Raw genomic sequence first — 17,298 nt, 5'->3', positions numbered from 1 at the left:
ATTAAAGGAAGGTCTTTTTCACCCTAATCTCTGTCTGCTATATTCTGTTGCATACAGTCACATTACCACAGACAATAATTCCAACAGGACACAATTAAAGAGGAATTTCACTGATTTTTTTTCTAAATTTCACAAAAATTATAACTGTTGAGATACAAACAAAGTCATTCAGAGTGGTTGGGTGTGAAATGGTTCATTGTAGAGAAACGTACCAATTCAGATTTCTTTACAGTGGTGGTGATAGGAACCAAGGGTTGTGATGTCCACAACACCAGTATGGCCATTTTATTTACTACGCAAAACGATCAGTTAATCTACACCTGTCCTCTGAATTAAATAAATAAATAAATAAATAAAATTAAATAAGGATTATTTTGACTTACAACATCCTGCATGTACCTCTCTTCCATAAATAGATTAAAAATATATATATTTTTGGCCAAAACCTTCATAAAACACTGAGTGAGTTAACATGCACTTAATAATCCAATAACTGCAGAAAATCAGATTTTGTCAGTAATCCAATCAACACTTTTACATGCACCTGAGTAATCATATAATGGGAAAAGTCCGGGTCTACATAAATCAGGCAGTAATCAGATTTCTGCTTTGCAGCTAGCCAATAACCTCACAGAAGAAGACGTAATGTAAACTCAAACTTTGTGCCGTGGCTTTTTTATAAAAACATCGAGTCACTTTACCTGAAAATATGAACATACATCATCTAGAAGGTGAAGAATATTTAAATCCTTCATTGTGTCAAGCATGTATTTGGTTTCAGTGTCGCTCCAAAAGTGCTTTGCTGCCATCTCGCGGTAACGCTGCTCACTTATTTCCGGTCTGTTTTCACACATGGGCAGACTGAGAAATCTGAAAGAAATCAGAGTAAGAGTTAACCTGCACTGAGAAATAAGATTACTGAGCTAAAATCCAGCTCTCTTTATCAGATTTCCTAATCAGATTTCTAGATCGGAGTATGGTGTTTACATGACAATTTGAATAATCAAATTACTACAGAAATCTGAATATGATCGGATTATTGAGTGCATCTAAACACACTCAATGTCCCAGACATTATCCAGCATATTTGTAACCATGTTATATCATAGCTTTCTGTGAGGGAGCATTTAGAGGCACTGAATGCTTTGGACGTCTGGTTCCTATCATCACCATTGTGAAAAGTTCTATATATGTAAGTTTCTCTAGAAAGGAGCATTTCACATGAAACCACTCTGAACGACTTTGTTTACATCTCAGATGCAGCAGATAGAGATTAGGTTGGAAAATGAAAGAGTATTCCTTTAAACTGTACACTGACAGCAGCACCATCTGTCACAGCCGTACTCAGATCAGCATCAGCTCTGAGTTTACCGTATCCATTAAGACAGTGCAATGTGTTTCTCTGTCTCTCTCTCTCTGTCTCTTCGAGACAGACAGACACACACACACACACACACATCATACACATTTCTGATCACAGACCTGATATAACCGACACAAGAACTATTATCATATTGTAAAGTGTCTCAGGCGACTCTCATATCACCACCATTTCCATTCAGCATGGGAAATAATCACAATTGTGCCCTTTTAAAAGCTGAATATGTGTCTATGATGTATGAATCCTAGAGGATACATAATGGAAACCTGTGATATTACACTGCTCTGCTATACATCTGTAAAAGACTTTGTAATATAAAGTAAATCAAGGCATAAGTGGCGTAAAGTCAACACTGTGTTTTGAGAATTTTGTCTCTCACTGAAAATTTCTCCCTCATTAAAACAGGGACGAGTGGTATTCCCCACCGCAGTGTGTGTGCTTCTGTGTGTGTGTGCCGCATGGGATCTGGCTTGATGAGTCATCCCCTGAATGTTTATTAGCTGTGGGGTCTGCTTAGAATTGCCACAGCCTTACTGCACCACCAAGTGGCCAGGAGGTGAATTACACTGCTTAGAAACACTGCTGCAGTCAGTTGTTTAACACTGAGATGCTGTCTATGAATACTTTGGACACAGACTTCTAAAGCCATCATTTTGTAGTCAGTGACATTACCATACAAGGAATGCTGAGCCAAAGCCCTTTTTCCCCCAATGCAAAAAAATGAATAGTGTTCTCGTAAATCACTTGTATCAGTAAATAAAGACTCGATACATTTTGTCTTGTCTGCATTTTCTCTCTGAATTTCACTATATGCTCTGAATTATGAGGTTGTTAAGGAGTCAAAATATGAATATTGCTATATGCAAGCGAACTGCTACTCACGGAACTGACGTCATAGGACTGACAACCTCACCAAAATATGCAAGCAGGCTTTGCCAAGTGTGGTAGTTAAGTTGCTTTGGTAGTAGTAGGCTACACTTACATTACAGCACAATAAAGACCACCACACACTGGACAGCACGTCATGCAGCACTCGAAAATTTGAAAGCTTTGTTCTGAATGAAGACTTGCACACCTGTTCACCACTTACTGCATTATATTTGTGAGTTCAGACCATGCCTTCAACATGGTGGTGGTAGTGTGAAGGAAGACTAATTGAGGGAGGCGGGATTTGGAGAGCTTTGCTGGAGTTCTGGGCAGCTTCTGCCTGTAGCCAGAAGGCCAAACCCCCCATAACTTTAGTACTGATCTAGGTCTGAGGAACTGGGAGGAGATGGGGTGGCAGTGGGATTGTGAACCCTTCGCCACAGGAACGGAAGGCTAGGATATAAATTTATAGGGGGTTAGATTGGAAGAAGGAGGGGTTTCAGGCATGTTCCGCCCCCCAAACTTCAGTTATAACGGGACTACATTTAAAGCCGTATCAACCACAGAGAGCCACAGCTGCTGACATGAGGCAGATAATGTGTTTAAAAATGGTTTTAACAGTATATTATTTAACATTTATTAAATTAGAAATCTTCTAAAATACTGTCTCATTCTAAAAGATATAGAAAGTAACAAAAATATTTATATGGTGATTCTCAGTTTTAAGACTGTATTTTTTTTTTTACCCCACTCTCCCACAATGCCCTCATCACTGTGGCTGGATGTCTCTGACAGGTAGCAGGGGTAACACACTCCTGGCGCCGAACACAGACAGTGTGTCTGTAGCGTGGAGGCCAAACTGTCTGAGATGAAACTGCAGGGCCAGTTTTCGGGTCATGACCCGCAGTGCCACAAAGGAGGCGCACACTTCGCCCAGCAGAAAGGCCAGATACAGAGAGTGCACCGCCCGCTCCAGAGGCAGAATCATCAGCCCTTCATCACTGAGAAAGAAGAGCAGAATGGGCAGCTGGAAGAGGAAGGAGATCAGCCAGAAACCAGCCAGCTCCGGCACCTAAGGGCAGGAAAATACACTCATTATTATTATTTTTTTGTTTAATAAAATAGATTAGATTAAAGAGCTTCTTTATTTGAATTTTGTTTTTTGTTTTCTTTAGATCTAAGCCTCGTAATTTTATTTAGACCAGGGGTCGGCAACCCAAATGTTAAGAAGAGACATTTTGTCCTTTCAATAAAAATCAAAACACCTTGCGAACCACAACATTTATTTGTCCATTTTACCAACTTGGCTGTATGTGTGTCTCAGTATGTGTTAATGTACTAATATAGGATGAAAAATATAACAAACAAAAACACAGATTTGCTTTGCTCTGCTTTAAGCTTTAGCTCAGCTATAGCCACTTTTCTTGCATCTCTGGCAGGAAACTTTTCCACAAAAGTAGAACAGTTTCTTGTAAAATGTCTCTCAATGTTCAACTTTTTATGAGGCTAAAGTCGCTTCTCATTCACCAGCTTCTTGTTTACATTTTCCCATTCCACCTCAAATGGTGCCTAAGGAGCCAGGAACTGCTGCATCATTTAAGGTGGAATGGGAAAATTCAACTGAGAAGCTGGTGAGCGAGAAGCTGACTTCAGCTTTGCGACTTTTTAGTGTTTGACAGTTTCTCATTGCAGATTAAACGTATCAGGAAACCAGCTGAATGTTTATAAATGCAAGTCCATTAGTCTCCAAATTATTGACATTTAAATCTCTCTCTGTGCCATTTCATTAGCTACTAGCTAGGCGAGACTGCTATCTGCGTTGCTATGGTGACCAACAGTCTGTGCACCAGTCTTCAGGGTTAAAGGGTAAATTAGCAGTTATACATTAACCAGAGTTTCAGACCATTTATTGTTAAACTGTATTGAACGATCAGCAGAGCTTTATTTTACTGCAAAGGAGGATTATTTTATTTTTACCTAAAAATCGAATTCTGTTGTGGAGCCGCAACAGGGCAGTAAAAGAGCTGCATCTCCAGAGTCTCATGTTGCTGACCCCTGATTTACAGACAGACCAATCAATGATGTTATTAAAAGGGATACACCAATGTTGTTCCAGCTAATCTGTATCTGCTGCATCTAACACATTCAGTAAATTACCACAGGCATATTGATGTATTACCCTGTGTTTATACAGGAAACTAAACACCATAATGAATTATATGTCAATGGGTCGTCTCCTCAGCATTATAAATGGGTCTCACATCAGTGGGTTTTCTTTCTTTTTCTAAGTGCAGAGACCTGTATCAAAATGATTGTCCTTGGTAACTGACTGTACACTACAGGTACAACAGTCAGACAATAGGTTGAAAATGCTGAGTATTCCTAGAAGGCTAAACTAGCTAAACATTGAGTTTTTACTCTCAGTGTGAATTCAGCAGTTTTGGCTAATGATGATCAGAGTTGAGCAGAATACTTTAAAAATATAGTATAAGGAAGACAGTGTTCCATTACAATACAATAACATTCGCAGAATACATTAAATCACTGCTGTCGGAACAAAACTTCACATCTCCATCTTTTGTCATTTTTCAGTTTTTGATATCTTTGAAAAGTACCTGTTGTCCTTTACATTGTGTGTAGATTTCATGATGAATAGACTGAAAGAAATGGCCCAAAATTATTTCTGGTTCCATTGACTTACATTGAAAGTGAAGTAGGTTTTTTGCTTCTCCTGTAAAGTTATCAATTTGGAGACATGAGGTTTTGTTCCAACAACAGTGAAACACTAGAATACAATAAAAACTCTTCTGTTGTAACTTTTACTTGATTCATACTGGCTGGCAGCCTTCTTCACATCATTCTTTTCTTAATATGTCTCATAAAATATCTGCTTTTTATTTTTTTCAATTTTATTTCCTGCTTCAGTTCACTGCTGCTCCCATAACCAATAACAATAACAGAATCTTGGAAATGTGTCTATAAAGTACACTGTTAGAAATAAAGGTTCTGTGCTGGTACGTTTTGCATTCATCAAAGTACAAACAATGTAAATGTTCCCTCAAAGGTACAACAGTGGTTTTAAGGTCCAACTGTGTACATTAATTAAGTTTTCCCAGGTGAAAAGTACATATTCGTACCTTTTCATAATATAATATTTTAAATCCGACCAATGAAATAAAAAGCCTGGAGACGAGACGGAGTGTGTGGAGTCAATACAACTTAGAAAATATAATCTCAATGGATTATGGTACAGTTATGTGCCCTGACTGAAGGTACTGAGATGTACCCTTGAGGGTACCACGCCAGTGGCAAGAGTGGTCCTGCATCACATCATGAAACGCATGCACAAATCCAGCACATTACTGACGCTCTGCTTATCTGTCGTGAACATGTCCACTACTGAGGAAACAGTTCAGTTCAGTTATCCCTCAAAAGAGTTTACTGACACTGAGATACATCTGGATCATCATAGTGATTTATCAGTCTACTCAGGCTTTAGCAGGAGCTTCAGTGTTTGTAAAGAAGCCTCTTTAGAGTCCATCTAACCAGTGTGTTTCCTACATGTACTGATTTTGAAATGATAAACAAGCATGGATAATGTTTCTTCCAAAGCCTGTATGCTTTTCATTAATTCAGTATGTGTTCTAAAAGCCTTCTCCTACAAATATACAACGTAACTGAATACTGCCTTTTTTTAAAATGTTATGTGGACTCAATACAGATGTACTGTATTTTTACTGCCTGTTCTAATACATCCCAACGTTGATGTTAGCACACACACACACACACACACACACACACACACACACACTTTCTTCTAATGATTCTTTCTTATTTTACCTTTTCTTTCAGGTTTCCAACATAACCCAGATAGACACGAAGGACCTCAAATAAGCTAATTAGCACCATTCCCGTCACCATCAGACACTGGTAGTATCCTGGCAGCATACAGAACTAAAAAAAATTAAAACGTCCACAAATCATTCCTTCAGCTCAATACCAATGCTCATTTAAATCCCTCTACAAACAATATTTCATGGCAAGCTAAACTCTGCAGTTGTATTCTTCTAAACATAATTTCATTTAGTGAAGCCACTATGATTAACAGCTAAGTGACAGTCATCACTCTAGACCTGTAAGCATTCAAACACATGTCTATGTTTTATCTGAATCACAATGTCAGGCTAAGACTGTGCAAATTCTTCTCCGCTGACCAAACCAACCTTTAGGTCCAGCATGACGACCTCAGAGATCCACCAGAAAGGGAAGAAGAACATGTTAAAGTAGAGCAGCATCTGCAGAGGGAGATGTGACGACACTTCACTGCAAACTGGAAAGAAGAAGGTCACCAGGTAAAGGACTTCAACAGATGGATTTATCCTCTGCAGTTCAATTCAGTTCCTTTTTATTGTTAGTGCAATGAAATTCAAGTGACTGCAGAAAGAAGAAAGAGACACTTTACCAAAATAAGCTGTATTACAAGAATAAATGGAAGCAGCATAAAAGTGTCGTCCAATAACACGTTTCATGTGAAGAACTATACAGCTATACTTTTTGTCCTCCATGGATTAATTGAAGTATTGCTTTTACCAATAAATAAATGAACAAATCAATGAATCAGTGAATGGATAAATGAATGAATGAAGGAAGAAATGAATGAATGAATGAATGAATGAACACTCCCACACTCCCAGGTTAGACCTTCTAAAGCTAGTTTGTCAACAGGAAATTACAGTAGTTTTCTGTGAATTTGTAAAAACAATGATGATTATTTTGTATTAAACAAAATACATTCAACTAAACAATGTTGAAACTTCATGTTTTATGCAAAAAAATCACACATTATTAATGTTGAATGTAAACATAGATAAAAAATCATGTGATTTAATGTGACAGTACATTATTTTTCTGCCTAAATAAGTTGGAAAGATTAGTAATATAAGGTTCTTAAAATGTACTTTGTGTTGATGATGAAACAGATAGGTATGCATTTCAGCTACTTTAACTATATATATATATATATATATCCAGCACACTACTGTGTATACAATTGCATGCCAATGTTTGGGTGCCTCTGGTCAAATGACATGTTTTGTTGATCTAACTAACATGCCCACTTCTGCATGTCAAAGCGCAATTACTGTTTATTCCCTGAATTTGACTTGTTGTAAACAAAACAAATGGTTAATGGCAAATTTATTTATATTATATATATTATATTTATACATTTATATTTAAAGTATTAGCTTTAGCTTTAGCTTACCTGACGGTGTTCCTTCTGTCACTAAAACCTACTCCTTCATAGACATGAAAACTAGTCCCTTTAATGTTGATTGACTAAATGATTTACCTTGATTGTTTAATGAAAATCTGGTTTCCAGAATTCTAATTGGCCAACATTCATATTTTGTCAGTACTCAAATAGTGATCAGCAGGTGCTGCACTAAGGGTTGGTAGAGGGTACTCAAGCATTCCCTGAAAATTGGTTAGCACCCCTGTTAGCAATGTAAAATGTTGATTAGCATTTTCATTTACATTATGCAAAAATTAAGCTATTGGTTCATAAATCTTTCCCAACTTCTGTAAGACAAGAACACAAGTAATCTGTGCATCTAGGCACTCACACATTTACTGAGAGTGCACAGTAAGAGTGCACAGTAGACCTCTGATACAGGATCAGTTGTGTTTTGGCCTGCTTTCAATCAGAACATTAACTCACACCCTAAAATGCTGATCTTCAGTCAGTCGCTGAAAATATTACTCTCGTGAAATTGTGGCAGTAGATTATTTGGTAAGACGTTTGGAAGTTTAGAAGCTGGTTCGCTTTCTTATTCCTTCCAAAAGATAATGTAAAAGCTCAGAACTAAAAAGCAAATGTAAGTAAAGTTATGCCCAGAAAATTTATTAAGCGACATTTTTTTTTTTAAGACAATGACATTTCATTTATTTCTGCGAGTGCTGTCACTGTATTACGGACAGTCAACTCATTACACTCTCTGCTAAGCTCTGCCTTATTTTCTCAGACCTCCAATCACTGTAAAGCAACTGTTGCTTGTCTGCCATTACCTTAAGTTCGTAATTCAGTTCGTAATTTGCACCTCAGAATTAGAATTCAAAGTTCCAGTAGCAGTTAAAATGTACCTGGAAGACCTGTAAAAGTGAGATTCTAGAGTAGAGTATGTTCTTTTCAACCCATCCAAAGCAAAAAAAAACAAATTTTAATAACTTGAATAACTTTATTGTCAGTTTTCTGCAAATTTGGTACTTACAGTGCTCTTTAACTACAAAAGCTAATATACACTGTGTCAAAATGTCAGTGCATTGAGTCATCAAAGGTAGGATATAGACATTTTTCATGCCCACTGTGGCAGTACGCTTTAGCCTACAACAGTTAGGTTTAGGTTTTTAAGCCTTCCTTGTTTTTCCTCGTCTTTGTAAATTTCAGCTATCTGATTGATTTGAACTTGGTAATGTTATCTTCACTGGGCAGAAGTTGTGCCTGTGGTGAGTGGACGTGTGTAGGGCGCTGCCCCTGGAGATTATTCCTTTAAAAAAAATGTGCTGAATACGTCTGTGAAGTAAGAAATACACAGAGTGTCTAAGCGTTAAGCGTCAAGCATGTACATTTAGCATAACACATACATACCAGGCCTTTATATAACAGAAACACTTAGCAAGCAGGACAGTAAGGCCTACAACCAAGTGCTAACTAGCAACAGGTCACTCAGTTAGCTTTGCTCTGGTTTGACCTCACCTTCATCCTCCACACTGTGCTCCCTCAGGTCACCACTGTCCCTCGTTCTGTTGTTGATGAACACAGAGCTGCTAGCATGGGTGAGACCCACTCTCAAGTTCTGGGGTATGGGGGTGTAAAACACAGGCATTTTTAGCTTAGCTTGAGCGCTCTGCCATCGCCGTGCTTTGTGCCTCAGAGGCACTGTAGCTCGCTTTGTGTCGTCTGAGATTAGCAGCAAGCAGCTGAACACTAACCAGATTAAATCTGAGGAGGCAGCCTGTCTGACAGCGGATTAGCGTTAGCTCCGCATCAGCCTCCGCTCCTCCACACCGACGTCTGGATCCTAATTAAATGTGTCAAATATGAGGGGTACTTAACAATTAGCGAACTGGTTCCTAGACACTGAGTATCAGACACTTTGTTTGGAGACAAAATTCTCTCAATTAGACTTGTCATTAGATCTGACAGAATCAGTGGGTTGTTAAGAATTTCTCATTATCCTTAGGGTGCTACGATGACGCTGCTTTCCGGAGACCGCAGTCACTTTGTCTACTGTTCGGAAAAAGCCAAGTTAACCCATTTACACTTTCAGTTTCAGTGTGCACTTTGAGAAAAGAAGGGTATGTACACTTTTAGTGCAAGATATTAAATATCAAAGAGAACTGTGTCCAATCTAAAGGATTGAAATGTTAAAAAAAGTCATTCAGATTGATTTGTTTAGAAACAGTGCATTGTAGATGAACTGTCAGGTTTCTTTACAGTGGTGGTGATAGGAACCAGGGCTCACAATGCCTGCAATGCAAATACAGCCATTTTATTTGCTATACAAAATGACCAGTAAACCGTCACACATCTTCAGAGTTTTTACACATAATGTTGATGTTGATTAAAACAATAACATTTTCTTTGGGATCTAGTTTGTCTTCTAGTGTCCTGAATGTGTCTTCATCCTTCAGGCTTCAGTTGTTGTGGTATTGATAACAGAATTTCGAAGCATTAAATGCTTCAGACATTACTATCACCACCACTGTGAATCTGTAGGTTTCTCTAGAATGAAATACTTCACTACAGACCACACTGAATAACTTTGGTGGCATGTTAACCCTTTAATTATGTAGAAATTTGGAAAAATAAGTGGAATTCCCCTTTAAAGGACCCATATACTGTATGTGTGTGTTTAAATACCAAAACAGCCATAATTCATTACTACATGACCATTTTCTAACCTCTTTGTTCCCTTTAGAATTAAACAGGATGTGTTTATTTATTTATTTATTTATTTATTTATCTATCTAAGACTGATACATGTCAGTGAGCTCTGTTCTGATTGGCTACTCTGTGTTGTGCCTCACCCAATAAGATTCTTAAAGAGTAGCTTCCTGTATGTTTGTGCAACGACTGTTGTGCTTTTAACTTTAAATTTTGTATATTTGTATGTTACCCTGCGATGGACTGGTGACCTGTCCAGGGTGTATCCTGCCTTCCGCCCAATGACAGCTGGGATAGGCTCCAGCACCCCACCGCGACCCAGAAGGATAGGTGGTTTAGATGATGTATGTATGTATGTATGTATGTATGTATTTGTATGTTAACATTTCATAAAATAATTAAAACAATCAATTATTTAATTGCAGCATAATTCTACATTTTTGAAGAACATCCTAAAAGTATGCACGCCATAATTCTTGTGCTTTTTACTGCAGTAATTTGGAAATATGGAACACCTCAACTTCACATTTTGGAGCTTTTCTACACTATTAAAAACACTCCAGTAAAGACAATGGTTCTACATTGAACCATGAACACTCAAGGAACCATCTGCATGCTTAAAAAGGGTTCTGCTGTTGCTACAATGTCAAGATTATAACAATAGCAGAACCTTTTGTGGGTGCTAAATAGAACACTTTTTAAAATGCATACAACACAACACACAACACATTCTCCATCGATCTGAAGAACCCTTTCACCATGTGAAGAACCATTTAAGCTTAAAAATGTTTTTTTGACTGTTCAAGGTTCTATATAGAACCATTATCTATACCAAAGACTTCTTTTAAGATTGTATACATTTCTGCCATGCTATGGACTTTGCTATCAAATAAACTTTAAAGGGCCCATATTCTAAATTTTTCTTATAATTTAAGGTGCATTTATGATATTTGTGAGGATTTCTTTACTACAAGCTGACCTGTATTGCGCCTCTTTTAAGAAGCAGTTTGGGCTGGAATGCTCCTTACAACCTAAAAAAAAAGTCATGGGAGGGCCTAAACTGCTATGGGCTGAATAAGTAGATATAAATACATTGTGTTTTGTGACATCACAAAAAGAGTCAATTTAAAATGGGCTGTTTTTGCAGCTCAGTTTCTTCATGTGGGCTGTATGGACTGGGGGAGTGAATGGTACATTTTCATAATGTTGGCAAACCACATTAAACTCTTTTATTAAAATAAAAATGTGGCCCTTTGTTAATAATTTGGTTCTAAATATTGTGCAGTAAGAATCCAATTCTTCTTACAAACAGGTTCCTGCAAAGTTCAGTGTAGATGTGCACTACATTTAAAGTGTAGGTGAGCTGACTAAACTTTTCTGAAGTGCAAATGGAACACAACTGCATTACAATTTTACAGAAAAGGCTGATTGCTTTGTTAAAAAAAAAGAAAGAAAGAGAGCAAGAACCATCACATGACTTCCAAAACGTTTATTGTAAAGTTAATCAGATGCTGAAGTAATGATCTGCACCAAGCCGTCAGTGTCTCGGCCCAGAGCCTGACCCTTTATCAAGGCCTTGAGGTCCTGGGCGTCATTATTGTGCTGAGTGCAGTTACAGCAGTCGACCAGCAGGGGTCACAGTTCATCCCGTGGTGCTTTCAGAGGGAAGTTCTTAAATTCTTCAGGGACTTCCTCGCCTTTTTTTGACCTTTTATAGAAACCCAGAGAGTCCAGGAGATTACTGATCTCGTCTGCCGTCATCTTCTTCACTGAAACTGTCTGAGAACACTTTCTTGTCAAAGAATTTTTCAGGCGAGCATCTGATGTTGTGCTTTCCCTAAGGACACCACAGCACACAGCAGCAGTGCTGAGTAGGCATCATAAAAGTTCATCGTAACGTCCTTCATAATGTGTCTTGCCTTTGTTTTGCCATTGTATACGATGTTTAGATGTTAATGGATTAGCTAGGCAGTGCTGCACTGCGCTGAATCAAGCAAAGCTGTCCTGATTGCAGTATTATGGAACTGGGTCATGCTGAGCTAAGGAATATTTGGCAGCAGTGTGCACGAAAGGTAATGTTGTAAGGAATAAGTAAAGACGGTCTTACCTTCACCACCTCATCCTTGTCATTGTAGAAGATAAGACGGGGCTTTTTCTCTTCTCCTGAATCGTACTCCAGATTATGACTTTTTTAAGTTAAAGTAAACGGCTGCTTAAAGAACACAAACTGCTCGATTTACATGAACTAATAAAGCAATAGGTCAGTAAACCATAGGCAAAAAAACCTTACGCATAGCTTCTTATTGCTTATTACGGTAACAATTTCTATGAATGTCACCTTTGTAAGCATCTATAAACACATTCATGTTATAGTGCATTCGTAAGGCATTATAAACATGGCTATAAATATTTATAAAAATGCATTACACGTTATAGCCATGCTTATTATGCATTATGAATTGTTAACAAAATACATTATAAGTACTGATCATAACAAATTATAAGAGCTCATAAGTCGTATTTGTCCACTCTAAGTAAAGTGAAGCATACTGTACTAAAGCCTCCTCCAGTGTTAAGAGTGAGGCTTCAAGTTGAAGTATTTACTGAAGGATTTACTGAAACACTAAAACATTCACAATAAAGCACATTACAGGCTTCAAATGTCAGAGTTTAAACTAGAGCTGCCATCAGTGTTTTACCCAATGTGGGAAAGTCAATGTACACCACCGTTAGCTTGGTGTTTGTCTTTACTTTCTGCTCTCCAAGCTGGGACTGACTTCTTTGGCACTGACAGTATAACATGTTATTAACACTATTTATAATGCATTATATTAACAATTCATCATGTATAATAAACATGGCTATAAAGTGTAATCCAGTGTAATTCATTTTTATAAATGTTTATAATCCTGTTTATAATGCCGTATGAAGGCATTATAACGTTATAAATGTTTATAGATGCTTACAAACATGACATTCATAGAAAGCGTTACCCTTATTACTTTTATAGAACGATGACAAAATACAGCGTAATAAAACCAGTGGGGGACTTTGATTTGTAGAGTTTGCCTTCAGTTCTGCTATAAATGTCAATAACTGGTATAAAACTAAAAAAGGACATGTGTATGATAATGCTGATTAGAATGCATGTAGACTTTGTGGGATGTTCTAGATTAAATATGCACATTTAAAGCTTGTAAAAGATATTACAGTATAATTTACCTTGTATGTTGGTGTTTTATTTTTTCGGTAAACAGACCTGACTTAGTGCCGCCACTGTTTTCCATTTCTAACAACTGAATCTCATTGGATCACTGCCTTTATTTGCGATGAGTGAAGTATCTCAAACTTCCAGAGGGCTTAGAGTGACATTTTTCTTACGAAGTTGGCCCCATCCACTGGAAATCAAAATGTGATTGGTTGATTCATGATTGATGGTTGGTAGTTATGCTGTGTCTGAGTGGTGTCAGAAACCAGGAAACATCAATTTTCTCAAAACACTCAGTTTTCCTGAATTTACTCAAACAATCAAATAAAGTGGGAAAGTGGGGAAACTCAGGATTCTATTTGATACCTGTGTTTACCAGATGTTCAGTATGATCTTTCACTTTTGCTGTTGGTAAAAAATGTTAGATTTGGTAGTAAATGTGAAATAAAAGGCTTGCTCTTGTAGGTGATCTATGCGTTTTTGATGTAGTAAATGTACATAATAGCTGTGTTCCAAAGTCCTTGGGTGGGTCCTTGGTAGGACTGCTGAGGCTGCGTGGTGGTGTCACCAGAAAGGTCCCACCTCTTGCAATTGCGGCGCAAAACTTGTGAATGAACTGGTGAGAGAAAATGAAGCCCGCTGCATTGTGTTTGTTGCTTTTTCATTTCTTCACAGAAATAGTGGAGATGTTCTTATGTAGTAGCAGCTATTCTCCAGGCGTCTATTCTTTCTTTTTCCTTGTGGTGGGCACATCTTTCAATAAGCGCCTGGATTGAGTGAAGTTGTATTTACCAGTCAACCATCTGTTATGTATAACCTGCCAATGAGCACCCAAACGCAGCATTAATCTACCGTGTAAGGTCTTTAAATCAGGTCGAAGACCTAGCCAATAGGAGAGCTCGCTTGGCTGTATCTATCTCGATATCACGAGGAAAAAAAACATCTTCTGTTTTCCATTGGTTGTGCCAAGACTTTATTTTGGCTGTTTCAAGATTTGAACCTGTTTGTTTCAAAGCAAAATTTAACCATGAACTGTTTAAATACAACAAGCATGGTGTTTCTAAATGACAGTAATCCATTTATATTTGCCATCAAATAGGTCATTTGGCCTTATTTGAGGGTTCTCCACTGGATAAAACACAATAATGTTCAATAAATAATTCAAAGTATTATTGCAATAAAGAATTCATCTGCCAAGCAATGTAGCTTTCTAACAGTAAGCTATGGTTGCCTAAGCAATATGACCATCTAAGGTCTATCTAACAACTGGGCATATTAATATTGAGCACAATTGATGTGTGAAGTCAACCAATCAGATTTTAGATCCCTGTCCATTTTATATGGATATATTTGAAGCCACTTCATGTAAGGGAGTCTAAAATCACTTTAAACTTTCATTGGGGCTGAAAGTCGACATCTGACCTTACTAACTCCTACACTCTCCTTCTGAAATCCACCAGCGAGGAAGCCTAAAGCCCTGTCTGAACTTCACAGCACGTGAGGGCTTTACCGAATCAGAACAGGCATTTCCGTGCTAATCCATGCTAATGTGAGGATACTACAGGGCCCAGCGCTCCATCAGGAAGTTGTAGAGCTCGGGCATCTTCTTTATGGATCATCCTACCAGACTGGGGGCCTTCAAAGAGGAAATAGTCCATCAGTAGTAAGATAAAGGCAGTTACTGAAGGTGAAGCTACACTTGCATTACAATAATACAGTAGGACACAGCATAGGAGTCCGATAGTACATGACAGAGAGAACAGATGAGAGACCAAACAGAGCAGGGCAGGACTATCAGAGGACAAAAATAGGACAATTAGATCGATCACGGTGTAACTGCTGCAGTTTAATCCACAAAGTATTGTAACAGTGCTACAAAATCGCAGCCTTCTTTGCAGAATATAGTAAAAAAAAGCAATGCACTGCTGTATTTTGCTGTTGTCAGATCAAAACCTCATATCTCCAAAATAAGAACTTTACAGGAGAAGGAAAAAACATACTCTACTTTTAATATAAGTCAATGGAACCAGACATTATTTCCAAGAACTTTTGGGTCATTTCTCATGGCCCATTCATCATGAAATTTACACACAATGTATAGGACCAAAGGTACTTTCAACTTATGTCAAAAACTGAAAAACGTGGTTTTGTTCCGACTGCAGCGATATGTGACTACACTGAGAGTTCTTCACATATAATCATTTGTATTCTCTCAAGAGCAATAATTTAGTATTTTAATTATCTTATTTAAATGTTACCCATTGAGATACATTGTGAAAACAGCAACAACAATTTTTGCTACAGTCATATGCAAAAGTTTATGCGCCCTTGGTCAAATGGGTTGAAGTGAAAATAGGTTAACACATCCTCTACAGAGAACACATTTGTACACATTTTAATGAACTATTACTGTTTATTTACTAAATTGAATGTACTGGGGAAAAAACAATAAAATAAAACATAAAATGTGTTTTGTATAAATTTTACACATTTTATTATGTATATATATTTTTAGTTTAAATTTACCAAATAATTAGAAAATATGCACTAAAACTTGCAGAACGATGTCATAATTAACTTTGTTCTCCATAGAGGATGTGTTATTTTCACTTAGAAAATCAACAAAATGTGTAATTTGACCAGTGGGCACCCAAACCTTTGCATGCAATTGTATATAGGCTTTACAGTATATCGCTGTTGTCGGAACAAAACCTCGTATCTCCAAAATGGTAACTTTACAGAAGAAAGTAAAAACCTACTTTACTTTAAATGTCAATGGAACCAGAATTTTTACCAAGTAATTTTGGGTCAATTAATTTGGTCCATTAATCATGAAATGTGCATACAATGTATTTTTGAATTATGTCAAAAACTGAAAATCGACAAAAATGGAGATATGCGGTTTTGTTTAATGACAGCAGCGATATATATGGCCTTCTGTAATACTATTGGGAATTTCCCAGATACAAAAGCAAATTAATTTTCATAGGTGGAATGATTAATATTAGCAAAATGACAGGGTTTTTAAAATGTAAAGTTTAGAAAAAACAGTGAAACTCATTAACCAATGAAAGGTGTTTACACACTTTTAAGATCTCCAGAAATAAACAAGCGCCATGAGACTTGATTCCACACAAGCAGCCTGTGTCTACAACAACTGAGAATATGGCAATAGATTCTTTGCAGAAATAATGGAGAGAAGGTGGAAAAGTATAACTGTACATTTTTCCTGTAATTGAAGCTTCTAATCCTGTTCTAGAGCTGCCTATAACTCTAACTCACATCACACTAGGAGAATGTCTGAGGTACGGAAGTTTTTCTCCCAGCATCAATTGTCAAGGTGACACCAAATCCTCTATCAAACACTCACCAGCAGTTTACCTCTGGCTATAATGAGTTTTTCCTGCCCGACTGGAGTCTCGGACGTGTTCTCGGCCGCCTTGCCCGCGGCGCAGAGGGTCAACAGGGCCAGCAGTGAGAGCCACATGCTGTGATCCTGCAGTAATGGAGCTGTGTGAGGGGCTTTGGGTGAAACACAGGTGCACTGATAAACCACTGTGGCCGAGCATGTGGCAAAAATTGATTGGTCCACTTTCGGTGGCCTTTCATGTCTTCTACATGAAAGAGTTTCAGTGAAAGTGAACAGAATTTTGGGAATTTTAAAGTAATAATTTAGCAAACTCAATTCTTTCCACCAAGACTTGCTTATTTCATTGGTTTTGCACTGGAGCTACAAAGCAAATGTATCTAATCAGGAGTGGAAGCTTGCAGTAGTTTCCTATAACTCTAACTTCTATCAGTTATACAGATTTATCAAATAAGGTTTCTGCTGTAGGGAACCTTCCACATCTTGCCATCAGAAAAGATCTGATGATTTCAAAGAATTAAAAAATGTAT

The 17,298-nt window shown here is 37.6% G+C and overlaps 2 protein-coding genes across 2 annotated transcripts; both read right to left on the bottom strand.

Annotated features, from left to right (window-relative positions):
* Nucleotides 1–3,017: 3,017 nt before the first annotated feature.
* On the bottom strand, nt 3,018–9,132 carry zgc:112294 (transmembrane protein 17A). Its single transcript, XM_036599079.1, has 4 exons — nt 9,003–9,132; nt 6,472–6,578; nt 6,089–6,202; nt 3,018–3,320 (listed from the first exon to the last, which is right to left on the bottom strand). Exons 1-4 carry the CDS (start codon nt 9,130–9,132, stop codon nt 3,018–3,020), a joined length of 654 nt encoding a protein of 217 aa, XP_036454972.1.
* Nucleotides 9,133–11,667: 2,535 nt separating this feature from the next.
* On the bottom strand, nt 11,668–16,942 carry selenoe (selenoprotein e). The gene is made up of 4 exons (XM_036598906.1): nt 16,772–16,942; nt 14,961–15,037; nt 12,301–12,379; nt 11,668–11,972 (listed from the first exon to the last, which is right to left on the bottom strand). The coding sequence occupies exons 1-4, from the start codon at nt 16,886–16,888 to the stop codon at nt 11,829–11,831; spliced, it is 417 nt and encodes a 138-aa protein (XP_036454799.1). The 5' UTR covers nt 16,889–16,942; the 3' UTR covers nt 11,668–11,828.
* Between the last annotated feature and the right edge of the window lie 356 nt (nt 16,943–17,298).

Source organism: Colossoma macropomum, unplaced genomic scaffold (genome assembly GCF_904425465.1).
Source record: "Colossoma macropomum unplaced genomic scaffold, Colossoma_macropomum, whole genome shotgun sequence".
In the NCBI taxonomy this organism is placed as follows: domain Eukaryota; kingdom Metazoa; phylum Chordata; class Actinopteri; order Characiformes; family Serrasalmidae; genus Colossoma; species Colossoma macropomum.
This window is presented reverse-complemented; position numbering and strand designations above follow the sequence as displayed.

What these genes read in the sequence shown, in the direction of transcription:
- zgc:112294 (XM_036599079.1), bottom strand. Translation starts at nt 9,132, where the DNA reads ATGCCTGTGTTTTACACCCCCATACCCCAGAACTTGAGAGTGGGTCTC. An exon ending in TCGTCATGCTGGACCTAAAG is followed by an intron (nt 6,203 to 6,471) that starts GTTGGTTTGGTC and finishes AATTTTTTTTAG; the next exon opens with TTCTGTATGCTGCCAGGATA. An exon ending in TTGGAAACCTGAAAGAAAAG is followed by an intron (nt 3,321 to 6,088) that starts GTAAAATAAGAA and finishes TCCTGCCCTTAG; the next exon opens with GTGCCGGAGCTGGCTGGTTT.